Source organism: Carassius auratus, chromosome 24, assembly GCF_003368295.1.
Source record: "Carassius auratus strain Wakin chromosome 24, ASM336829v1, whole genome shotgun sequence".
Classification (NCBI taxonomy): Eukaryota; Metazoa; Chordata; class Actinopteri; order Cypriniformes; family Cyprinidae; genus Carassius; species Carassius auratus.
In genome coordinates this window covers 18566816-18592970 of record NC_039266.1, presented here as the reverse complement: position 1 = coordinate 18592970, position 26155 = coordinate 18566816, and the positions used below count along the sequence as shown (strand labels likewise).

At 37.2% G+C, this 26155-nt stretch overlaps 1 protein-coding gene across 5 annotated transcripts in view; it reads right to left on the bottom strand.

Annotated features, from left to right (window-relative positions):
- The window catches only part of LOC113042513 (collagen alpha-1(XI) chain), a 62754-nt gene that overhangs the window by 21689 nt on the left and 14910 nt on the right, over nt 1–26155 (bottom strand). Inside the window, exons 6-40 of one of the 5 annotated variants that reach the window (XM_026201423.1) lie at nt 24681–24767; nt 23338–23442; nt 21357–21659; nt 19787–19849; nt 19605–19646; nt 19385–19447; nt 17851–17925; nt 16765–16848; nt 16308–16364; nt 14928–14981; nt 14793–14846; nt 14617–14670; nt 14479–14532; nt 14029–14082; nt 13861–13905; nt 13654–13707; nt 13530–13574; nt 12877–12930; nt 11917–11961; nt 11241–11294; nt 10883–10927; nt 10454–10507; nt 10320–10364; nt 9270–9323; nt 9066–9173; nt 8850–8903; nt 6828–6881; nt 4961–5005; nt 4809–4862; nt 4684–4728; nt 4019–4072; nt 3883–3936; nt 3451–3504; nt 3234–3341; nt 1670–1759 (exon numbers count right to left, since the gene is read on the bottom strand). In XM_026201423.1, the coding sequence (XP_026057208.1) occupies nt 1670–1759; nt 3234–3341; nt 3451–3504; nt 3883–3936; nt 4019–4072; nt 4684–4728; nt 4809–4862; nt 4961–5005; nt 6828–6881; nt 8850–8903; nt 9066–9173; nt 9270–9323; nt 10320–10364; nt 10454–10507; nt 10883–10927; nt 11241–11294; nt 11917–11961; nt 12877–12930; nt 13530–13574; nt 13654–13707; nt 13861–13905; nt 14029–14082; nt 14479–14532; nt 14617–14670; nt 14793–14846; nt 14928–14981; nt 16308–16364; nt 16765–16848; nt 17851–17925; nt 19385–19447; nt 19605–19646; nt 19787–19849; nt 21357–21659; nt 23338–23442; nt 24681–24767 (2364 nt within the window). Of the gene's footprint in view, nt 1–1669; nt 1760–3233; nt 3342–3450; nt 3505–3882; nt 3937–4018; nt 4073–4683; nt 4729–4808; nt 4863–4960; nt 5006–6827; nt 6882–8849; nt 8904–9065; nt 9174–9269; nt 9324–10319; nt 10365–10453; nt 10508–10882; nt 10928–11240; nt 11295–11916; nt 11962–12876; nt 12931–13529; nt 13575–13653; nt 13708–13860; nt 13906–14028; nt 14083–14478; nt 14533–14616; nt 14671–14792; nt 14847–14927; nt 14982–16307; nt 16365–16764; nt 16849–17850; nt 17926–19384; nt 19448–19604; nt 19647–19786; nt 19850–21356; nt 21660–23337; nt 23443–23660; nt 23826–24680; nt 24768–26155 lie in introns of all 5 variants that reach the window. The other 4 variants (XM_026201425.1, XM_026201426.1, XM_026201424.1 and 1 more) reach the window with 4 other exon arrangements.

The window sequence follows — 26155 nt, the reverse complement described above, 5'->3', positions numbered from 1 at the left end:
GTCTATCTATCATTTTTAGAAGAACTATTACTTTCAGCCCATGATCATAATTACTCTACTCCTGCTCTTTTTCTTGCCCATAAACTTAACTTCTTCAAATATTACCTTGAACACTGTGGGAAAAACAAAATCCCGAAAGAATGATGCTCTAATGAATTCCTATGAACTCCTATTCTGCAATTTCATGAATACATCCAGAGATATGGTGATCTCAGATTTCACCAACACTATTGTAAGCTTTTTATTAATGGTAATAGCTGACCAAAAAAAAAGAAAATACCTACCCTCATGTTGCTTAAAACCCTCACTTTGAAAGAACCTTTACAAAGTTCCAAAAAGCACTATAAACAGTCCATATATATTATTTATTCCAATTTCTCCATCTTCTGAAGTCATATCAGTGACATTTAATGTTATTCACATCCATCCTGTACCATGGACACCATATTTGGTTCAGGAGTTGTCACACAGATAGATTATAACAAATTTAAATCTGTTCCTCACTTGAAACATAGTGCATAGTGGACCCCTTTTTATGGGACTTTTTGTCCTTTTTGGCACTTGTATAGTTAACTTGAAAAATTAACATACTGTGTTGGTAATAACATGAATGTGAGTAACGAATTCTGAGGATGGGTCACCATACTTGGCTGTGTCATGTCACTTTTAAATTAATGAACTACTTCTGAAAGTAAGCACAATTATGTAATGAAGAAATTATTGTAGAACTTTCACCCACAAAATAGACTGTTGAGTTCTTCTGCTTCTAAGCTGATTTTTATACTCGCACAAACCACAGTGCAAACGGACAGCGAGTTTGGTCTCTTCTGACTGTGGCTTTCATTAATCTCCCATATGGGAGAGAAATCCACAGAACTCGACTGCCTGCTGGTTCTGCCTCTACCTGATTGATATTTACTGGCCCCTTTTTCTCTCACAGGACAATTGTCAACTGGGACACAGTAAAAATCAAAGAGCTGACAAAAGCTCTCATGTGTGTATATGTGAGAAGATTTCTGAATCCACATAGAGTAAAATAACTTTTGGTCCCATAAACTATGCTTATATGCTAATATGAAACTAATATAAAATATCATGTAGTTGTTTCATGAATGTTATTATAGGTGCATCTGTGTGTGTGTCAGGTCTCATGCTTTGTGAGTGAGGGCTTGAGACAGCCTCTCTAAAGGGCAGACACACACGGTGGTCTCAGTAATGACTGTTGCTGTCCTAAGAGAGAGGAAAAAAATTGCCCCAGTAGAAAACAATCAGGCAGTGCATGGAGAGCCAGTCTCTGCCACTGACCTTGAGATCAGACAGCAACAATGAACAAACAACCTCGTCTCCCAAAATCTAATTGGCAACATTTCCAATTAAATCATTCTCTGGACAGATAATACATATAAAAGACAACAACCCAGCCGCTTCAAAAGGTGGCAAAGGGAAAAAACGTGAACAGCTATCAAATTAGCATAATGTATCTCCGCATTAAACAATGCAAAGTTAGCTTTTTTTAGAGGTTATATGCCCTTTTCAAGTTTTTGTGGAGTGTATTGAAGTCCAATTCTGTGGATGTAATGAGCCTGGGCTGCTGTCTTACTCTCTGTCTACCTCTAAGATTAGGAGGATTTATTGCAGCGATTTATTCGTGATGGGAGCATGATCTTACCGTCACTCCAGGAAGACCTCTCTCTCCTGGGAACCCTCTCAGTCCTGGAGGACCGTCTTTTCCTGGACTGCCCGAAGGACCTGGATCTCCCTGTGGACAGACAGTTGGCAATTGAATACTTTATTGGACGTCAAATATAATGAACAGAAAATTTACACAAAATGAATTTTCAGCTGATGCTAATGAGCTCTGAACTGATGAAATGATCCTGAATTATTGCTAGCTTCGAATCCAGCGTCGCCAGTGCTGGCAGGTCGATTCCATTACTATCTCTGACTCCACAGCATGATTAAAACTAAAGTGTGTAAATTCTAGATAATGAAAAATGTTTTCAAAGAGATTTTTCATGGAATCCTTCTATCTTAAATTGGTCTGACAAACAGAAACTAAAATTTGCAGGCCCAAGAAAGTTTTTTGGACCAACAGTTTTTGAAAGAATTAAGCTGGAATAGGAACCTGGAAGGATTTTATGAAAATAAAATGTAATATGTCCAACTTGTATTCATTACGCTAATTGCAACTGAAAGACAGAATTGTGTACACTACCATTCAAACGTTGGTGTCAAATCGATTTTTTTAATGTTCTTGGTTCTTATGCTCAGAAAGTCTGCATTTCTTCAATCAAAAACAGCACAAATGATTGAACGATAGTGTACATTATTGATAGCGCCAAATAAATGTAATAAAAAAACACAGTTAATATTTCAGCACAATTAAAACAAGCCTGCCTAAAACAAGTATTAAGGATATTAAAGTGTCTTGAGGGGCCAACAAGTGCCTTCGAATGGTAAACTGCAATCAGACAGGCCTGCATTAGGCACAAGACACTCAAGAGTGAATTTTAGATTTAAAATCGCTAAAAAGCTTAACACTGTTTTAGCCATTTGAAAGACGACCTCCACTTGACCTCAGTATCTCTGCATTTTGATTGGGCCACTGAAAGTGTCATATTCAGCTAATAAGATGAAGAAACCAACGAGCGGAATCAGTAAAATGACTGCAGGAAGACCGTGAGTCTGACCGCTTAGATTGCGGCAGCGTAATCTGCCTCCGGGGTGTTCACTCACGTCTGACAGCCCGTCTGAAGTGGGCCGATCCAGCTGATTAAAGTGTCTCCATTTAGGAGTGGCAGAAATTGAAACCGAGACAGGAAGGTTGGACACTCAGAGAAATTCAGTTCAGCATTAAAAGCCACGTCTACTAACAATTTAGACTCTATTTACAAAGGGAATTCGGCAATTCTCCACAGTACGGACGTTATAGCTCTTGAAAACTTGGATACACTTGGACAGAACGAGTTCTTAGTTTGATCAACGTATTGATCTCCACTGGCTCTTTTGTCCTAAAGATATAATAACTGGGAGTCATAATACATCATTTTTAGTTCTGTTTGACATTGCCTGCTGGGCACTTTTTGTTTTTGTTGTTACATTATGTAGTTTTTCAATAAGAAAGGTTTGAAATTGAACTTAACTATTGATAACAAGACAATCAATTTCTGTTTGTACTTGCCCTCCTTATATTCTATTTGGCTAAAAGTCATGTAAACATAAACCTCATTCACCTTTGCACCTTCTTTTCCACCAGCACCTGGAAGACCTTGCTCTCCGGGGGGCCCAGGGGGTCCAGGATGTCCTCTCTCACCAACAGGGCCGGTTTCTCCTGTTGGACCCTTTCAAGCCATTACAGACATATTTGTGCGATTAATAGGCAAATCCTTGTGCTTATCTCAAATAATATGCATATGTGTATATAATATGCAAAAAACATAAAACACCTACCTGTGGTCCAACAACACCTCCAGGTCCTGGTGGGCCAGTTTTGCCTTGGAAACCCTAGGGTAAAAAAAAAACAAAAAACACTTACTGCCTGAAAAGCAACCATCTATTGGTGGACCATCAAGTACAACTGGATTTTATATGTCACAGTTTCACAGGCAAAATATAGCTGCAGTAATTCCCACTAAGTTTATTGCTCTTAAATGTGATAAATAACCATCTCCTGCTCGGTCATGTCATTAATAAAGCCTCTGCCTGATTCAGACAGAACCTCCATACCTCCTTCAGATTTACACATAACTCAGAGGAAGTGGGCTGAGCTCATTCAGTCCCTGAACACACTCTTGCTGGAGTAACTGATCAGTGATGTCTGCTATAGGTTATCACTTAGACTGTTTAGGTGATCTATAAGCGTGAGTGATCGGAAACACTTACAGTCTCTCCCCGCTGGCCGGGGTGACCGGGCAGCCCATCCTTTCCAGGTGGTCCCTAAAACACAGAACAAGATGAAATATATTGTAAATGTCAAATTTGTCAGCATCTAAAAGAGTATAGATAAACAGGTACTTACAGGGGGGCCCTTTGGTCCTGAAAAACCAACGGGACCCTGGGGCCCTTGAGGTCCCTGGAAAAGAATGGTGAAAAGTCTGCTGTTTTATTTCAAAATAAGGTAACAATGGAGTGCAGAGCGCAGATTGCAATATCAGAATCTGAAAAGTGAACTAAAATAAATTAATGTTTATTCTGACCTGATCTTTTGTCTTATAATCTCAGTAAAAGGAAAGAAGCATAATTTATAAATACTCATGATAACAAAACTTTAATAAAATATTACAAGCTGAAACTAAGCACAATGTAGGTAAAGTCAACAGAAACCCTGAGAAACCGAATAAATAAACAGGAAAACACTGAAAAATAGAGGAAGAAACAAGAACAGGATTTCACAGCAGAAATAAACAGTGCAACATCAGATTTCGAGTGATGTGAGCCTTGGACAACAGACTTCCAATGGTCTAATGCTCAAGAGCTCTTCATAAATCTATAATAGCTTCCAGACGAAAACACAGGTCTGGTGGTAAGTCCTCTTATCTGGAGTACACCCACATGCTGAGCTAATCCTCACTGCACTTCCTGCTAAAGCACCCTCTCTGAGCGCTTCAAGCCGTACACAATCTCACTGTAGATGGTATGATGGGATAAAAATGTTTCCTCCAATGCATTCTGGGTGGCACTTACTCTCTCGCCGGGTGGGCCAGGTGGACCATCGTTGCCCGATGTGCCCTGTTGGATAATGAGAGAGGAAAGCATAAGAACTGTGCAATGGAAGTGTTAACAAAAACAATGTCTGAGGGAAGTAGTACCTTAGGGCCTGGTTTTCCTGTTGGGCCTCTGGCACCGCGTGCACCACGGGGACCCTATAAAAATCAGCACATTTAGGGCTTGGTGACTTGCATAATTAAATAAAGCAAAATTAAGTAAAAATGGAAGGGGAAAGTGCTGAAGCAGTACATACCGTCGGACCTCTTTGACCTCTTGGACCGGGTTTCCCTGCAACTCCCTTTGAAAAGAAACAAGAAAAATGAGTGTGGTAAAAATTGAGGGTGAATTCAATAGCTACACAAAGCAAATGCAATCATTGCAGTTGCTGCCGTTCTTTTTGCCAAGATGAGATGGCAGTGTGTATGGGGGAAAGCAAGCATTGGTTACCTTCCCCTAGGATTTCTTGGAGCCACGGCAATATTTGTTTCAGATGAGGTGCAGGTGTATTAGAAGCACACAAACATACACACATACAGTACACTGTCATTTTGCTCTCTGCTCATGGGCAGGATCTACACATTTGGGAAAATAGCAGCTAACCTGACATTTAGTTATGAATAATCATACACGTTTAGGGCAAAGTTGATTTTGCTAAGAGGTTTCCCATTAACAACATTGGACAAACTCAAGGTTCATTTGCAAGTAAGAGCGATTTCCATTGAATTATTCGGTGAGGGTCTATCAAGGGATATTTTTTATTAGATTTCCTTATCGATGGTCAGCACAATTTACCCTTTCCATGTGTGATGTACAATATGCAGAGCAATAGCACTTTTTGCTCCATGATTATTCTGCATTTCAGTCAGGATGTGTTGTAATTTCCATCTACTGTGATGAATTATTGAATTTCTACTAGTTAGGAAAATATATTAGTTAAAAAAATCACTTAACTTGCATCTAGCAAGGCAGCTGTATTGGTAGGTTATTTACCCTTTCAAAAAATCATAGTAAATGTGTAGTAGCTAACCATGTTTTTTTTTTTTTTTTTGACATTTTGATTACAATTTGTATAAGTACAAAACCATGGTTATTTTGTGGTCACCATTGTTTACTATGGTAACTGCTTTATTGTTTTTATTTTATTTGTTGTAAATCTTTGGTTGATTTTCATAATTGTAGACTTAATTTATCTTTAGGATTCTGTAAACGAAATAGTCACAAACATACAGTATATACCCAATGCTTTGATAAAATGTCTCTAAAATGTGAATCTAAGTGGAATGTACACAGTAAAATCCAGACTCTCTTATGGAAGGATTTAGCACAACAGTGCTACTGATGTAGCTTAATATGCTAACGAGAGAAAACATCCTGCTAACTCTCTAAATGAGGTAATTTTGATGATGCAATTAATAGCTAATTAAAGTAAGCTAAATTAAATGTCATTTAAAAACAGAATTAGCTTAAGCTAAGCTAGTACACTGAATGGCAGCTTGAAAAAGGAAAGCTAACTAAATAACAACAACAACAAGAATGTTTAATTCAATCTTCTTTGGTAATATACTATAAAATATAACAAAGTGATTTGGTTACAAAGTGATCTCTAATCAGGCACTGAATAATTTCAAACAGGATTCAATTTAACAAGTCTTCTTTTAACCGGTGGGTTAAATTTTGATGACACTACCTCTATTTTACTGAATACCATGTAAATCAGCCTTAAATGTGAAGGTACAGTACGTTTAGTCTACGTGTGAAGATAAATGCAAATGCAAATGTAAATGTAGTAGCCTAAGTAAAATTATACATGTAAAGGCAACTGTGATGGTGAGTGTCTGTGTAAAGGAAAGTACATTCAGATGACCTTTGACCCAACATATTTACGCACTTCTGCCCACTTTCTGCAAGTGAATAGTTTTCCAGATGCGTGATTTTTGTTGAATCACCATGAACACAATTGTTCCAGCATCTTTTGTAGTCACATATTGATTCGTGCCCATGTTTTTGTACAAAGTCATCATACAAATCCTTTCATAAAAGGAATCAATCAGCCTTTTTCATATGTTTGTTATAATGCAGTGTGCACTTCACACAAAGCAGGTTGGAAGAATCCATCTCACCCTGCCTCCTTTCTCTCCATTGGCTCCTGGGAATCCGGGGAAACCAGTCGAACCCTGCAAATCAAAGAAAAAGACTTAAGGGAGGAAGAGAAGACAGCAGGACCTGCATATTAACGAGGGATGAACTCCAAGAGTCCCGACTCTCCTACTGATTCCGACAGTTAAATGCCATTACAATCTGTTAGTATTAGCATCCTTGGCTTTGCTATACTTCCACTGTAGAGTTTTAAATAGCTGTGAGACTGCATTGTCCCCACTGTTGGCAAGCTTTTTTCTCAGAATAATTCAGCGGTTGAAAGATAGACTTTGAATGCGTATGATATATCCCAAGATAAACAAGGCCAATCTCGATTATCAGTTTCCTTGTTTTGTTTGCACAAGACTAAGCAAAGGAGAGCTTCGGGAAGGGATAGCTTGTCAGTGTTGAAATACAAAGGGTCCACCGAGGACAGAGGACGATATAATCAACTGAAACAACAGACGTTGGACAAAAACAAATGGCCACTCAGTCAGATAAAAAACCAGAGTTTAAGATGAAGAGTCACAAATGATGAGTCTTAATCGCTCTCATTCACACTTCTTGTCTGTTTCTTTCTCTCATTTTCAATGCAGTGAATTAAAAAACAGCTTACCCACGTTCCTCAATCCTGGCAGCGGAATAAGCATTCAAGAAAGAAAATCAATACATTGTTTTACACATTCATTTTAAGGCCAGGCCTCCTACAGAGAAATCAGATTTGATTTACCACAAAGGATATTATGAAACTGTAAAGGTGAGACTTTGACGAATACGCAATGACACTCTATAAAAAATGCTACAACTCTGACGCCAGTAACCACTCAGACAGTGATGGCTGGTCTTCAAAAGTGCACTTCATGATAATTTGAGAGTTGGCAGGCTGTTTGAATCCATTCCAGAGATGATGGCATGTCAAAGTGCTTGTAATCACATCACTTGTTTGTTGTTCATTAATGCTTCGAAATAGGAGTGGATTTACGAGACCATAAGTCTACCAAAGGAGTCAGCACCTTCGCTAGGACTGGGCTTTATTCCATCTTATTCAAACAAATTCACGATAAGCTTTAAAGGTGAAAAATGCAATTTCTACTCCACTATTGACTACTGCAAAAATAGTAAACAAGGTTTCCCTGAACACTCCCTCCGTCTGCCACTGGTTTGACAGACAAATACTCACGCAGTTGGTTTAGCCGAATGAAAGAAAATCTAGTAAAATACAAAATTAATTTACATAATTTGGCATTGTTGGCTTCATTTGTGTTTTCATGTGGACATAGATTTTTTTTGTAGAAACAGAAGAAGGAAAAGCATCTCCTTTACCCCAGCTTCAGTTAATAAATGTTAATATGAATGTTAAAGAATTTGGCATTGTTGTCTTTATAATATCTTCTTTGGTGATGGAGTTTTCATTAATAGTTGACAATTCAGTTTCAAATTTAACTTCATTAAGCTATTCATATTCTGAAAGTATACCATTTTGCATGCAGAAACAGTGCGTTGATTTAAAAATATTTATTTTTATTTAAATAAACAAGTATTAATATCTTATATTTTAGGATGTTTTATGACAAAACATACTGATTATAAATTTTAAATGACTTTGATGTGCACTCCATATACATTTACCAAGCAATGTATCAAATTGTGAACTGAAAACTCTAGACCTCCAAGGCCACTTAAGGTCTGGTTTGGGGCTGGCTTGAGCCAGATTGGTAACTGACTGCTGCTACAGCTGATGCTGTTGTTGATGAAAGGCACTGAGGTCTGACACAGGCATCTGTGCTCCGACTTCTTCTTGCTGCCTGCGTGACCAGCATCCCCAACAGCACAGGGAACAATCCTGGCATGAGCTGCTCGTTTTAAAAAAGCCTCACTCGGTGCAGCATGCATAATGCATTCTCAGGAGGGCATTAGTTCATGCTAATGAGCCAAGTTGTTGTTTTGCTCATAAGTGAAACAATCGTGATGCAGATACAGGTGTCATGTTCAATTTAAGTGCATACCTTTGGCCCTTGACGTCCTGGATAGCCGGGCAATCCCGGAACACCAAGTTTGCCCTGGTGGAAAACAAGCCAAGGATCATTAGTGCAAGAACATCTCTGGACAAACAAACATCATTTGATATTAATATTCCAAACACAATCTCGGCATCACTTCCTGACACCCCGAGCCTAGGTAATCAACTAATAATGGTAATCCGTATTCAACAAGCAAAGTACCTTTTCTCCAGCAGGTCCCAGGGGTCCAGATTCACCATTGGGACCTGCACGACCCTTCGGGCCCTCTGGTCCGTCCTCACCTCTGGGTCCGGCCAATCCAAGCTCACCCTAAACATGCACAGAAAACCATCCAATCAGTGCAGTCCTTCATGGGTTAAATTAGCATGGGCTTGAAGCCAGCAAGGCTGGATGCTGTGTATTTACCCGGTCGCCTTTGAGACCCATGTCTCCCTTGAAACCTGGAAAACCATCCTCGCCCTGAAAAGTAGGATGACACATTTAGGAAAACAAATGTGATAAAGCTATAGCTTCTGCATATAAATGCAGCACCATGAATTCTTTAGCATTGTACTAGATCTCCATCTGCTGACAAAAATGCAATACTGCAACACTGTCAATGATTTCATTAAGTCTAGAAGTTGCTGTATTGTATATATGGAATAAATTAGACCAAAACTGTGGGAAGAGTGAACTACAGCTGAAATATACTTAATTGCTAAATGTGTGCTAACGGCTAAATGTAAGCTAACAGCTAAATGTATGCTAATCGTTATGATACAGAGTGTTGATCTATGATTTAATTCTTATTTAACAGCCTAAATTTTTGACACGTGTGATTCATTTTGCAACTTTGTGATCACCTCACGGCACTTGATTAAATGCGTGCTAATGGCTAAAAGTACACTAGCAGCTAAAGGTATGCTAACTATTATGGTGCATGCTGTTGATTTATGATTGAATTCTCATTCTCTGTCACCAAATATCAGTCTTAATCTCTCGCCTGCATGTGCAAGATTCATTACGTAACTTTGTGACCACCTGACAGTGTTTTATATGGATGTGGACATAGCTACACACTCAATCTTGTTATGATGGCACTACAGCATCAATCCCACCATCAGTTGAGTTTCATTCTCAAACATGTTTTTTCTACATTGCTAAATTACAGATTCAGATTAGCATTTGTTTCAAAATGTCTTAATGGTTTTTGAGAAGGGGAAAGAAGAGGTTTGTGCAGCTCTGGACCTACTTAATAGTGATGGAGTGATTTTGTGTCTTGAATAAGTGTTATGACATTCTCTCTGCATGATTAAACAGCACTTATAGTATTATGTTTAAGAGGAGAGAACGTGTAGTGGCTATTGGATTTTTTTAATGCAGATTTAGTGACCAGTAAGTGCCACTGCAATGATTCTTAGTGCAAGCATCAATTTCTAGCAGCGTCATTCAAAAAAGATGTGGATTTTTGTGTACCTTCTCTCCTTTGCCTCCCTTCAGTCCACGAACGCCATCAGCACCCTGTAAGACACAGAGCATGTGTTCAAGCAAAGATCACAAACTCCAACAAAACACCAATAAATCTCTATCAAATATAAAAAATGCTTTACCTTCACACCGCGAGGGCCAGGATAGCCGATGGGGCCCTGGGGGCCGGGCTGGCCCTGAAAGTGACAACATTGAAAAATTATGAAATGTGTGCGGCGAAGAACAAATATCTGTGGCTGAGGTAACCTTGCAAGAGGTTTATAGCTAAACATACTGAGCAGATACTTTCAAACAATGTTTTCTAAATCTGAAAGAAGAAAACCAAAGTCAGGGACAAACATTAGCTAAAAGATCAAGACTAAATGCTCTCCGAGACACATTTGGATTATAAATTTTTGCTGCTTTTAGCTAAAAAGCAGCCTGGCATTAGCATCATCACAAAATTAAATACATTTTATATAACGTATCCATAAAATTATAATAATACATATAGAAAACTGATTGACCAGTATACATTCTGCATAAATGCTCCCCTAAAATAGTTTCCTTACCAAAGCTCCTTTCTCTCCAGGTGGACCCTCTTTACCAGGATGTCCCTGTAAAATAAAGAGAGATAATTAGTAAAAAGTGACAGGCAAGAGATGTATTTGTATAGTATGTGACATTAACTGTAGTTCTCAAAGTTTGCTGTAAATATTTAAAGACTGTGTTTTAAATCACTTGAATTGCATAATCAACATACATCTTTGCTATGATGCTTCTATAGAATCATGCCAGCAAGCAAAATATGTAAGAAGATGGTCTTTGTCAGAGTTTTAGACAACGGGCTGTCAAATATGTTTCAGTCATCACCTATCAGTAGTTTAGCAGACATGAATCACTTAATATATCAGTATCACTGATACTTACAGGAGGTCCGTCTGCGCCAGGCAATCCTGGCAAACCGGACCTTCCCTGAGGACCCTGTATGAAGAGACAGAGAAAAAGATCTTCGATTGGATTAAGAACAATTTCTAAGACCATAGATGCCCGACAGGCAATAACATGCTACAGAAATAAATGCATGCTCCACCGATGTTTCAAGACTAAGTTACATCTATCATGCATATATATATATATATATATATATATATATATATATATATATATATATATATATATATATATATATATATATATATATATATATATGAGCATGTGTCTGTATATATATATATATGTGCATGTGTCTGTATTTATATATAAATGATAAATGTACACAGAACACACACATATATTATGTAAACAGACACTTTTATTTTGGATGCAATTTATCGTAATTTCGTGATATGAATAAATACCTCTATACATTATATAAAATAATATAAAAAAATACATAACTCTTTGACAGCAGTAACACACACACACACACACACACACACACACACACACACACACACACACACACACATATATATATATATATATATATATATATATATATATATATATATATATACATATGTTTCAAAATCTTTCTTTTTGGTCTCCTTCTGTTCAAAGGGACTCCACAGAATTATATGCATGAAAACCACAAAAGACTTACTTTTTCTCCAGGAGGTCCGATGGGGCCCTGTGGACCTGGAAGACCCTGTACAACAGAAAACAGACAGCAAACGTCAAACTTTGTTGACATGGCAGCAGGGCAGGGAGGATAGAAGGGTAGGTGTGTGGTAGAGAGGAGCCCAAACTGATGACTTACACCCAATAATGGACTTATTGTATTGTCCCTGTGTGTGTGTTGGCAGGGTCGCTCATGTTTGCACAGTGTGCTTGAGTGTGTGTGCATACACACGTGTGTTTACTGTGTGTGTGTGTTTACAGTGGCTGATTCAGTGTATTTGTGTATGGGCTGACCAGGAGTTCACTCCAGGGAAATTTGAGCTCACTGCTCCGATGCGACCGCTGCAGGTGGGGTGTTATGAATGAGACGCTTTCAGCTGCGCACTTCCTCTGAGCCCAGCAGAGGCTTACAGAAATATTTCAAATAATTTCACCATGCCCTCTGAGCTTCAGAGTCGTTCGGAATTAAAAATGATAGTGGGGATTAGAAATTACAAAAAAGAGGTGCAATGAACTGGTAATAATACTTAATATACTAAATAATAATTCAGAATTAAGTTGATAAATTAATTAAAGCTTAAAATCAGTAATTAAGCTAAATCAAGAAAAAAAAAAAATATATATATATATATATAAAGATATATATATATATATATATATATATATATATATATATTTTTTTTTTTTCAGATATGTATTTATATATTTGAATAATTAATAATACATACATACATATATATATATATATATATATATATATATATATATATATATATATATATATATATATATATATATATATATATATATATTCTATACACATAAGTTATTATTTATTGTGGAGCTATATATTAATTATTGTTTTTAAGTTTTTCAATCATAGGATTGCACAAAACAATAGTCAAACCTTGCAGGAAAACCTCTAGAGTTTGTTTGTTCTCACCTGTGATCCTGGGATTCCCTGTTGACCAGGAGGCCCCGGCTCTCCCTGGGGTCCCTGTTCAACAAGAAAAATTACAGTACATGTCATATATGTGCTGTGAATATGATGCTAATATAGTGAACACAATGCTAACAAAACTAAATTTGTTATATGAACAATATTAATGTTAAAGCTAACTGAAAAAAGGCTAATGTATACCTTGTCAGCTTCAGAATGCCTGTCCTCATATTTGACAGAAAGTTCAGTGTTTAACATGTGTTTAGTTGAAAAATGAGCAAGATTAGCTTATTCTAACGGAGTAGCTTTATTTGAAACTCTTATATCTGATCATGACATATATTCAAATAAACAGATGACTTAACTGTTGTTTTTGTTCGTCATAATTTGGTTCCAAAACAGCTGCGTTTCGTATTTGATAGGCCAAACTTTTTTCTAGTTTATTCGACCACTGTGATGTCACTGTGGCAGTAAGAAATGTATTTGTATTTCATTACGAAATGACATTTCAACTTGACAGTGGTCATAGTAAACATACATAAAGGCTGAAACATGTCTAAAACCCACAGTGATTCACTCAACAAGTATTATCAGCATCTGCTACGCTGATTTTATCTTAAAGAAAATGCCATATTTACGAGATCCGTGTCTCTTACCATGTTTCCTTTGGGACCCTGTGGACCATCAACACCAGCAATGCCCTGCAGAAATCAATTGTGAAAGATTAGAAGCGAGCAAACAGCACCAGATCCACAAGGTTATAAATTAAAAATCACTTACAGGTTGTCCAGGAGATCCAGGAGGGCCTCTGGGGCCGAGCAGACCTCGTGGCCCCTGAGATAAAAAGAAATGAGAAGGTTCTGATTAAAAAGAGCAAGTATTCTCTTCTGAATTTTAAATAGGGATCGTCAAGAGTCACTGTTGAGTGACTCTGCCCCCTGGTGGCAGACTGGAAGTAAAACATTTAAAAGGAAATGCAACACTTACACTCTCACCAGCAAGTCCTCTTGGTCCAATCTCTCCATCTTCTCCCTGTAAAGGAGAAGAAGTGAAGAGAATATGGTTATTCTAATAGCCGAAACAATTAAATGATACGTTTTTTCTTCTCTTTTTTTTCTTCTTCTTATTTTACAGGTGATTCAGAAAAGCATTTACCCTTGGTCCGTCCTCTCCGGGAGATCCAGGTGGACCAGGAGGACCGTTCTCACCCTGCCAGAAAGAGACAGACAGGAAGCATCATACTTTATTACATCCAGCTTAATATATAATCATTCTATCTTAGCTTGAAAGTGTTCTAGAGAGCAATTTTGGATCCTATAATTATTATCTGTGCTGACATGGGAAAAGGCTGGAAATACCCTTCTGTAAAGTTTCAAGAGTAGAAGACTTAATTTCACCTTGGAAGAGCTCATGATTCTTCTCTGGATCATTATTTGTTATATATCCTTAGTGCAACGAAGAACAAAATGATCAGCTAATGTTGTGTGTTTGATGTCCATGTTTCTGATGTACAGTACGGGGGTCAGATATTAGTTGAGAGAGCCCTAGTCATTTACTCTTCTTTTACTGCATTTGTCGAATTGATTTGTATGCGTTCATACTCACCCTGTGTCCCTTCTCGCCGGGCAGACCTGGAAGCCCATCAAAACCTCTGTCACCCTAAGAGGTAAAAGATTCAAACAATATATTTCTATGTGCTATATAGCATATCAAATATATGTGGGTGAGATTTTTTTCTTGTACCTTAGATCCAGATTCTCCAGGCATTCCACGGGCCCCGTCGGCTCCAGCACGACCCTGAAAGGTCAGAGAAGACACATGACTATTATGTATCCATATGCTAACTGAAGACTCATTCAAATCAGAGCAAAAAAAGAATAATCGTTTGTCCTTGTGAAAAATAAAGAAAATTGTCTTACTCTCTTGCCAGGTTTTCCCATTTGCCCTGGTGGGCCTTGGATACCCCTTGGACCCTATGGTGGAAAGATAAATGATTATTTTAAGTAGATAATTAGGTAAGATGACCTTTGGTGATGAGAAATGATTTGTTTTACCTGAGGACCAGAGTCTCCACTATCTCCCTTCAGCCCAGGGGCTCCTGGAAGACCCTGAATGTGATTGACACCAGAGAGAGAGAGAGATGTATTAGACCAAGACTAGATCAAACCAACATGTTTTTGACAGATACAGAAAAGATTGAAATGCCTGCACTATATACAAAGAAACAGCAGATGGCAATATTCCACAGCATATACTACTCTTGATCGTCACTCACCCCAGAGAATCAAAATAAGCCCTGAATAACAGTAAATGTAGTTGACATAATGGGTTGCACTTGTTTAAAGATGTAGTTATTGCACTTTACTTTAGGGAATCGTGCCGTTTCTTTTGCATCACACCACATGAAGTGGAATACTCAGAAAATAAACTTGTTGATTTCAAAATTGCTGCCTTTTCAGACAGACTGTCCTAGTATTTTGTAACTGATTTCAAAGATAATTTAAGAGTTGAGTTGCATTTATTCCTAAAAGTACACCCTACTGTAAGGAACCATTTGGAAACTTGATTCTCATTTGCCTGCTGTTTAAATGACACACAAATTCCCAACTAGCTATTAAACAGCAGCTGTGATTATGATTTCAAAGTCTCTCTTAAATTCCCAGCACTCATTTCATGCTCAGTCAGTTACCTAAGATAGGTATGACATGACATGGCTGTGGTTTTCACTTCTCAAATGCTTATTTGAGGTATTTTGTCATGAGTTTGGTTGCATCTGAGTAGGATCATTTGTTGAGTTCACCGGCCCATCGTGTTTCAACTGGTCTGCTCTTAATCTAGTTACCTGGTCCAGTGTTAGAGAGATATTATTATGGTTTTTAATAATATTTTGGATACATTTTTTATTTTAATGTTTTCAGTTTTCATTTAAAGTTTATTTAAAGTTTTTTATTTAGTTGTTTCTTAAAGTCCTTTTCAGTTTTTAGACTTTAAGTATAAGATTACATTCATTTTAATTTAATTTATTTCGTTATTTTAGTGTATCTAGTTGAAATAAATGAAAATGCTTTGGCAACAACCTGAAGTTGTATGTTTTTATATTTTACTATTTTCCAGTTAAGGTTTGTTTCAATTCAGGCAATGACAATGTTAACTAAGATAACCGCGAACCTTGCCTCTCTACCCATTAAAAAGTAGTTATAGAAAAAATATGGTTATATAAACATGTTGGAGCCCAACGTGTTTTCTTATAGAGGACATTTGTTGGGATGATTTGGGATGTTAAAAACATTTTACATATATAAATAACAGGACATTGATGGTGTTTTGCATATTGATCGCTATGAAATTTGAATCCATGCATTTAAATGCATTGCTCTGATTGGAAACTGATTGGGTGGGACTTTTGCAGAGGTCATGGGGTCACTGAAACTCACCACTGGGCCGGATCTTCCAGTGAGACCCATTGGACCTGGTGGACCTCTCATGGCGAGCTGCGAAAACAAACCAAAGAATCAAAATCACTAAAATATTATCAAAAATATACAAGAATTGGCAGACATAAACTCTCTTCAGTCAGAGGAGGAGGGGAAGTGACTGCATTTGTCTAGGACAGATCTGAGCACTAATCTGCAGCACCTGTCGGGTTGCCCTCATGCAGGTCATGAACCTTGCTAGTATTTTTAACTAGTTTCTCCGCATGAGTCAAAGCAGCCTGTGCTGCTGTGTTTCACTCTGGTTTTAGTGCAAACAAGGCCGGAGCAAATCCCCTCCCCACCCTGTGACCTACCGCCCCACCTCTTCCCTAAAACAGTCAAGAGCCCCCCACCTCCCCCTCAGCAAACAGCTGGGTGAAGCTCAAGGGCCATTTGGCCCTTCACTTCTCATACTCACCCTGGCCTGAGAGAGAATGGCCTGAGCCTGGGCCTCCTGAGCCGACACCACTGGACCCTTTTCCCCATCACCTCCAAACCGAAACTGTCAAACATGAACCGAGTATTCATTATTATCATTTTCATAAGAAAAAAAATAAAACACTTCAAACTACAGTATCCTATACTATAAATATTGAGTCAATCCAACGCAAAAAGCAATATTTTGAATATTTAATAGGAATGCTCTAACGAATGGAAGTCTACAGTCACATAACACTTTATACTGTACTATACTGGAAATACTAAGTAAATCAAATCTTTTGGATTTACTCCTATATGCTTTAAAGAAATTAAATATGCAATCATTATTTTCATTTTATAGCTTCATTGCATAAAACACAAAATACTATATTATGTCTAAACTGTATATATTATTTGGTTAACAAATGAAAAGCAGATACTTTTGCAATTTACTAAACAATATTATCTAAACAAATGAAGTATGCAGTATGCCACTTTATACTAAAATATACAAAAATATATTAAAATACTACATTTAACAACTGTGAAATGCTACATTTGGAATCTTTAGTCAAGATTTCGATTTTCAATGCATTTGTAAAGTCCTAAAGAATACTGCTTTAAAGAAGTAAAGTATGCAGTTAATATTTTCATTTATGTATCAGTATGTATAACACTTCATATTATCATTTACTATACTGTAAAAACTATGTGCTTAGGATTTAGATGTTTTTCCAAACCTCAAACTACTTCACAACAACGAAGTCTAAAGAAGTCAAGAATGCAGTCATTATATATATATATATATATATATATATATATATATATATATATATATATATATATATATATATATATATATATATATCATCATATATCCAGGATTTTCAGCTTACATATAAATAAAAAACAATGAGATATAAACATTTTTTATTACTTTTCAAGCTACTGCACAATCATATACTCTGAACAAGTGTGTTGTCCTTGTTTTCATGTATGTATTATTGCTGAATACAAGCATGAAACTGATGTGCAGAATAGGCTAGACATATCTGCAAAGATTTTTGGTATTTTTTTGTCTTACTGGCAGCATCAGCATAGTACCAGGGGGTCCTGGCATGCCATCCGCTCCGGGAAGACCAGCACGGCCAGGAGGACCCTGAGGAAGCAGGAAGAGTCGGGGTGTATCAGTAATTTGACACTTCTCGACTTGACAACACAGAGGTAAGAGAATTCCTAAACAGGAGAGACCCTCTCACTTCCATTAACCTTTAGTGAAGTTGTCCATTTTTAAGATAGCCCACTGATCCAGATAGTTCCCTGTTGTCTTCACCAAGTCCAGTCACAGCTAATTATCACATGGTTTCATTTTTGCTACAATAATAGCTCGGCAGGTTATGCTAAATAACACTAATAAACAATATCACATGCCATTCTGGAGTGTACAGGTCTTAGTTTGACAAAACCATTAACAGGAAGTACTCAGATCCCACATTTTGTTGATATGCATTTCATAGCTATTTGTGCTTTAACAGTCTTCTATTTAAATGGTCTTTACTTTATTTTCACTTGTAAAATGGACTGTATTTGTCTTCAACTGAATTATATTCTGATGCAAATGATTTACTTAGTTTCATCATTAGCATTCTTGCATGCGTGCAGTTCTGTCTGAGTGTGGGTTTACATAGACGTGTAATACCCACGACACAACCTAACATCAGAACTCCAGACAGACTTTGGAGTTGGTTTGGAAATTTGTTATGATAATTATGCTCAAACAGTTTAAGGAAGACGATGTTTTTTGTCAGCAATGGGTGTTTTTTACATACAGAAATAGGCTGAGGGTAACATGCTGCATTTGATCAGAAATTTGACGATTGAACAATGCCTGCTCATTCTGAAGTAATGTGAATTACTTCAATTCGTCCTCTTGGAACGTTAACTTGCTTTAATCTGTTTCTAAATAAAGCCACTCAGGGTTTCACATCTGAAAACTAAATGTGTCAGAGAGGGTGTAAATGTGCCCTCAGGGTCAGGAATCTGCCATGACCCTGTTCAGAATAAATCAGCATTGGGTCTTGTTTACTGACACATTTTCAAACGGACTTGCGGTTTTCTAAGCCTTTCTTGCTAGCACACAAGTTTTTCTCTAGCCTAGCCTGTGTCTCAATATGTTCAAATATGTTCATCATTTTTTTCTTCTCTTTCTGCTCCCAGCTGCTGTGGAGGAGCAGTTATGAAGTATTAAACTAAAGTAGCCAACAACAGTTACCTTACAGTGTTCAGGAGTGCTTAAAAAGGGTTTAAACACTGAATTTTGAATTTCTTCTCGTAAATGTAGAGATTGGGAATCAGACGACAATTGAAATACCACACGACAGGTTTGGTAATTCGGCTTTTTATGGGGGTGTTGGGAAATAAACACCGACATTCTGGATTTGGCTGGCTATAAAATCACTGACTACCCCTTTGTAAATGGTGAAAATTACTTACGTCTCCATGAGAAACAATTATGACAAAAGAAAGATCAAGTCCTAAACCTTGTTAATGAACTGAAAATACCTGTGGTCTTCATAAGTAAACATAGCCTGGAGTCAAAGACTGAAAATTTTTTTTACCCTGTCACCAGGATCTCCGGCTGAACCAGGGGGGCCTTGTAAACCTGAAGGGCCTGGAAGACCCTGAACACAAAAGGAAAATTGTATAAACAGACAAACTGGAGCACAATGATGATGACACTTTTACCAAAAGATTTTAGACTTTAAAAAAACTTGCTAGAACACAGTGGTTAAATATTGCATTTTACAAGTGACGTAGACAAAAATGCAGGTGACTTACAGCAGGTCCAGGTGGTCCAGCAGGTCCTTCAATCAGCATTCCCTACGGATCACAACAAAGCCAGAGTAAAACAAACTGACCAGAAGAGACTGCAGCATCAAATTACTAAATTCATGTTTATAAACTAATATCAGTACTGCTCCCAAGGTGATGAATGTCCATCATTCGCTTTTTTAACTCACCGGCTCAATCACTGCAGGTTCTCCTTTTTCTCCCTTCTGACCCAGAGCAGCACCACCACCCAACTGCAAACATATAACAGAGGTTAGACACAACATATGATAGATAGAACCACAGAACTATAGATAACATAGAGAGAACAGACAGACAGACAGACAGACAGACAGACAGACCGATAGATAGATAGATAGATAGATAGATAGATAGATAGATAGATAGATAGATAGATAGATAGATAGATAGATAGATAGATAGATAGATAGATAGATAGATAGATAGATAGATAGAAGACCAATAGAGACCAATTCTCACTATTAATTAGTTACATATTAGCATGCATAGCATATTGGCTGTTTATTATAATTTATAAAACACACATTAATGATTTATTCTGCATGACCAAATTTTAGATCCCTCAATTCAATCCCATTCCTAAACTTAATAACTATTACTAACTATTAAGTTTAGTTTATTGAAGCAAACATCATAGTTAAAGGTGCTGTAGGGAACTTTTGTAAAAAAATATTTTTTACATATTTATTAAACCTGTCATTATGTCCTGACAGTAGAATATGAGACAGATAATCTGTGAAAAAAATCAAGCTCCTCTGGCTCCTGCCAGTGGTCCTATTGCCATTTGCAGAAACTCCATCGCTCCCGGTAAAAAATAACCAATCAGAGCTGCGGTCCGTAACTTTGTTTGTGTTCAAAATGTAGAAAAATATATATAATAAGCGAGTACACCATGAATCCATTTTCCAAACCGTGTTTTTGACTTGTCCTGAATCACTTGGGTGCACCTATAATAAGTGTTTATATTCGGACTATTTTAGATTGCTTCGGGGATACCGTGGCGGAGTAACCCAGTACCTTTGTGATTCTTCATTGACATAAACAGAGAGAAGTAGTTCCGGCTACGATGTTCTTCCGCAAGATGCAAGCAGTTCTGTTTATTAACCGCTAGAGCGTCAAAAGTTCCCTACCGCAGCTTTAATAGTGAGAATTGGTCCCCAAACTAAAGTGTGACCCTAAATTCAGAACGTTAATCTCTCTTAGATTAACAAGATGGAAAGTGTGTAACCAGCAATGTAACGGACAAGATCTGATGCCGTCAAACCTTAGCTCATGTGGGCTGTAAGATACAGGTACTGGAGTTTTTGACGGAGGGGAAGTATGAGCTTCTTAAGGGGGTGGAGGTGGAGAAAGGTGTGTCTGAACAGACAGCTGGGTCTGTGGTATGAGGTAATTGCCATATCCCGGGGCGATATGGGAGATAAGGTGCTGACAGTCAGAGAGTTCAAACCACAGTTGGTATGAGAGAGTGCATGTAAGTGATCTGTGAATCTATATGATCGATGTGATCTGTCATACACAGAGATGGGAGTGAGAGAAAACCAATACGGACAAGAGGAAGAAGTGCAGTGCAGATTAGTATAAACCAACACACCAAACAGAAAAAATGATTGGACCCCATGCAAAATAGTGCACTACAAAGCCAACAATGCATGCTAGATTCCCATATCCAACAGTCTGAGTGCTGGACAACACCCTCATTTGGGGGTCAATACTTACATCCGACGTCACTTCTGTTTCAGCGATGTCGGTTTCGGCAGCAACCCCTGGCCCGAAACTATCCTCGTAATTGGACGTAGGATTTGGAGCCACATTGCCAAACTCATCATACGCCCCATACTCATATTGATTTTTGCCAGTCACATCATATTCCTTAAGATCATACTCCTTAAAGTCATACGCATCCACTCCAACGGGTTCTGTGGTGCCGCTTGGCAGCGCGGCTTCTGGGGCAATGGTTGGATCCAGACCAGCTTGGGCCGTCTCAGTGACATAATCACCGAAAACGTCCTCTTCCACAGCCTTATTATACCCAAGCAATGCGGCCGGGTGGAGGGGAAGGGAGTTCGAGCAACGGAGGGAAGATGGATGTTAGTTAAGCAGTCAAAGCAAAAACTACTGTATCTAATGCAAAGCAGGAGCGAAATTATTTGCATGAGAAATATTTATTAAGAATACTTTATAATTTTTGGGCAGCAACAAGATAACACTTCTTAGTCCCATTTAAATATATCAGATGATTTGAATTGGATTCAAGGATTTGGATAAATGGTGAAATGAGAATTTAATGTGCAAATTAATCTGGTTAAATAAATCACATTATACAAGTTATACAACAGATACTGTAGAATCAGTAATGCACATTTATAATGTGATCTCATAGAAATACTGTTACACGCAAATTTGATCTTGCAAAGTATATTGCAACACTTACTGTAAAACATTTCTTAATCTGTTCAAATTTTGGGGGCATTTTTGTGTGTTATTTGCAGAGGGACAAATAAAGTGTTAACTTTATAATTAAAAAGGCATTATTTTTTAAATATTTTATAATCACACATAAAAGTCTATGATAGACTTCAGGATATTCCTGTCTTTTTCCCACAATAAACATAATGTTAAAGTTAAATTATGTTTAGAGGTGAAAAAGCAGACAGAAATAAATGACATAAGTCTGAAATAACACTACCATGTTTACAAATACACAAACTAATGCATAAATGATGTGATCAAATGCAGGAACAGATCAAATTGTAAAAGTCTGACTCTGCATTTGATCACAACAGCCAAAATTTACGGTATGCTTTAGTACATAACCATAAAAAAATAGTCAAGGGACACCAGTTTTTATTTCAATACTGAAAAATTTAGACATTTCATACTGCGTTTAATTTGAGAAAAGACACACCTACACTTATAATGTGTCTTTAATATCCAACATAAACTTACTGTAGAACTACTGTACCCTGAAAATACATCTATATGGCTGTGAAAGAGTGCAATTCTGTTGAATATAGTTCTGATAACTATAGAACAGAATACATCTGGGACGAATGGTTTTATGGTTTGTTTCTTTTTCAAAGGTCCACATATTTGGGTCACTTACTGAGGGAACTGTTTGTAATGGGACGTGCCATCTTCTCAATGATAGTTAGGGCTAGAAAATGGGCAACCAATCAACATTTAAGCAACCAATTCCAAAACTTAAGCCAAAAAGACAAACATATATAATTTTCACTTAGCTGTGTGATCAAATCACTGCTTTAAATTTAGATCGGATGGTTAAACATTCATAAATTTCTGATTTTTCTTTAATCCAGCATTAAATATCATTGATATCCACAACAGAAAGCTGAAATGACAGAACAGTAACCAGCTGCATGGCAATCCACTGAGAAATATTTACTTGATATTCAAGACATGTTCAAAGTTTCAGACTGGAAAACATTACAGGAAGTGGATTGGTTAAATTTAGAACTTGCCGGTTTTATTGTGAATATCAGCTTTATGTTGTTAGATAAAACAGTTCCCTTGTGGTGACAGTGCCAGAGTCGAAAAACACAGAACAATTGCCATGAATTGTTTTGTTTTTTGTCATTTCAAATCAAATACTTCCTCGTCACACCTGCTCCTGGATTTTCCCCCATTCTTTCCCACATTTTATTCGTCCTATCATCATAATATATAATCAAATGATTACCTGGTTTGGTCCAGTGGTTGCGACAGGAGACTGAGTTTTGGAAGCATCTACTGTTCCGTAGTCAAGTTCACTGTCTGTATAGTACTCCCCATCTACATTGTTAGGCTATAGCAGTTTCAAAGTGAGAAGAAAAGAAGAAGAAGAAGATAAGAAAGGAGGAATTAACACAGTTCAAGCAGTTCCACAAGAGATACAGGCTGGATCCACGAGGACTGCACCTAGAGAAATGGGGCGGACGGTGCGCTCAGACTAGCATCAGAGATTTCCCTCACCGAAAGAGAGATCTTGATGGGTTCTGACATGAGCTACGCTTGTACTATTACCCCTAGAACGGCTTGTCTTGGTGACGGTGGCTGGTATCCATATCTCTTCTTCTTAGGTGCTAACTTTTTAGCCTGTTTTGGCTCCTGGTACTTATAGGGTTTGGAAAAAGATTTAGGGGACTTTCTCGTCCTCTTCGTTTTCATGGAGACACTACGTTTCACTCTCTGGAAGAAGGTTAATGTGAAGGGAAAAACACACAACACATCAAAATATCTGTGTTAGAAGTTAAATTGGTCCACATTTTTTCAAACATGGCTTACTTAGCTTAAGAATAACTAATTACCTATAATACTAATAACTAATAAAGAATAGGATAATACACTATCCTTCAAAAGTTTGGTCAGTTTTTATTCATTTAAAAAATAAATTATCAAAAGTAACTTTTACGTTGTATTAAAAAACTATTTCAGACAAATGTTGCTCTTTTGAACTTTACATTCATCAAAAGGTTTACACAAAAATATTAAACATCAACCATTTTCTAATCTAAAGGATCATGTGACACCGAAGACTGAAGTAATGGCTGGTGAAAATTCAAATGACATTAAAAACAGTTAATCTTCACAATATAACTGTTTTTACTGTATTTTTGATCAAATTAAATGCAAATGCAGCATAAAAACATAAAAAAAACATTTTAAATAAATGACCAACTTACAGTGTAAATCTATCATGGATATTGAGTAGTCAAATATGTTGTTCTGATACCATAACTGAAATGATTTCAGGCTTGCTTCAAAAACGGTCACCCTCAAACTTAAAGCAACATATGTTTGATAAAATGGACACCATTTTTTTTTATATAAACCTAGTGTTAAGAGTTTACAAAAACATGGACAGACAACATACACTACATGGGCAAAAGTATGTGAACTGCTACAGTAATTTATGGGCCTGGCTATTGAAGACAAAGCCCACACCGCATACTTTAGCCCATGTAATTTATACAGGTCAAGGAAAAGGGGCGGGGCCACCCCATGATTGACATAACAAACACATCACATATTTCCCACATTTACCTGCGGCTCAGAATATCCATCTGTGGCTGTGGGGGTCGCTCCCTCATAATAATCATATAAATCACCGTAATCAACAGCAGTTGTGTACTGCACACAGGGAGAGGATGAGAGAGAGGTTAGCAAAGCATACAAAATTCATGTAGAATGTAATCTACCCTTTGGTCTATTACATACTTTGATGATTAGATTGACTGTATAGGCTGTTTTATACAAGTGCAGGTGATTAGAAACAGGTTTATCATATACAGCATATGATAATATATATATATATATATATATATATATATATATATATATATTTTTTTTTTTTTTTTTTTTTTACTAAAGCAACCAATGTTAGAGTGCAATGTCATGATCAAAATGATCTAAACATCTAAAATGTTTGTGCAGCATGTATGAACATACTGCATTAATTACGTTAATGTATAACATGTGATGCACTTATCCTGATATACAGGTGGGTGTTTAAAACCCTATAAAAACTCCCTGCATGTCCGAAGCAGAGATAACAGCCATATGTTTTGTGTGTAAAACCCCAGCTGGCTTCTAAAGCAAAGGCTGATTAAACACTTAGATCTACAGAAAGAGTCAAATCTAGATGATTCTCTTATTTCTATTAGCTATAAAACTTAGTGTGTCATGTATGAACTTGTCCTGGGTCGAGGGATTTTATACACACACCAAAATATTTACTGCACAACCAAAATGTATAACTGGCATCATACATTGCATAGATGTTAATTGTTAAGTTTCTATTCCTTCACTGAAAGTAACGGCAGCAGGAAGGCCGATAAAGCCACTGAGCCTGGCTCTCCAGGGCTTCATCCATCAAACACAAGTATATGTTAATCTTAATACAGCATAAGAGCTCATAAAACAGCCACTGCGCTATGATCTAGCCCTCTTTCATGGCTGGTGATCAGTTAGTGTTCAGTAGGACACCGTTCAGCCAGGCCGGGGGTGAATTATGAGCAGAGCATCTCACACACAAATGCCAAGACGAGATGCGAGGAAAAGGGTTATGGATTTCTCCCATACAGGAAATGAACTTCTCCTTGTTTTGGCAGGATTTAATGGGTTAAAATGACTTGCATGTGGCGTCTGTGTTTACAGGAGTCGTCACAGAGGTCAAAAAGTGTCAAGGTGTGGCTGACTTTTGACCTGTTATGTTTTTATGGACACTTATGGAAATTAGCACTTTTATTCACCAAGAATGCATTAAATTGACGATAAAGATCACATCAAATAAATCAAGTAAAAATACTGTTCTTTTGAACTTTCCAATCATCAAAGAATCCTGAAAAATCCAGGTTTCCTCAAAAAAAATATTACGCAGCACAACTGTTTTCAACACTGATAGTAAGAAATGTTTATTGAGCACCAAATATATATATATATATATATATATATATATATATATATATATATATATATAAATTCTTTCAAACCCAAAATGTTTGATGTTTGTATGTTTG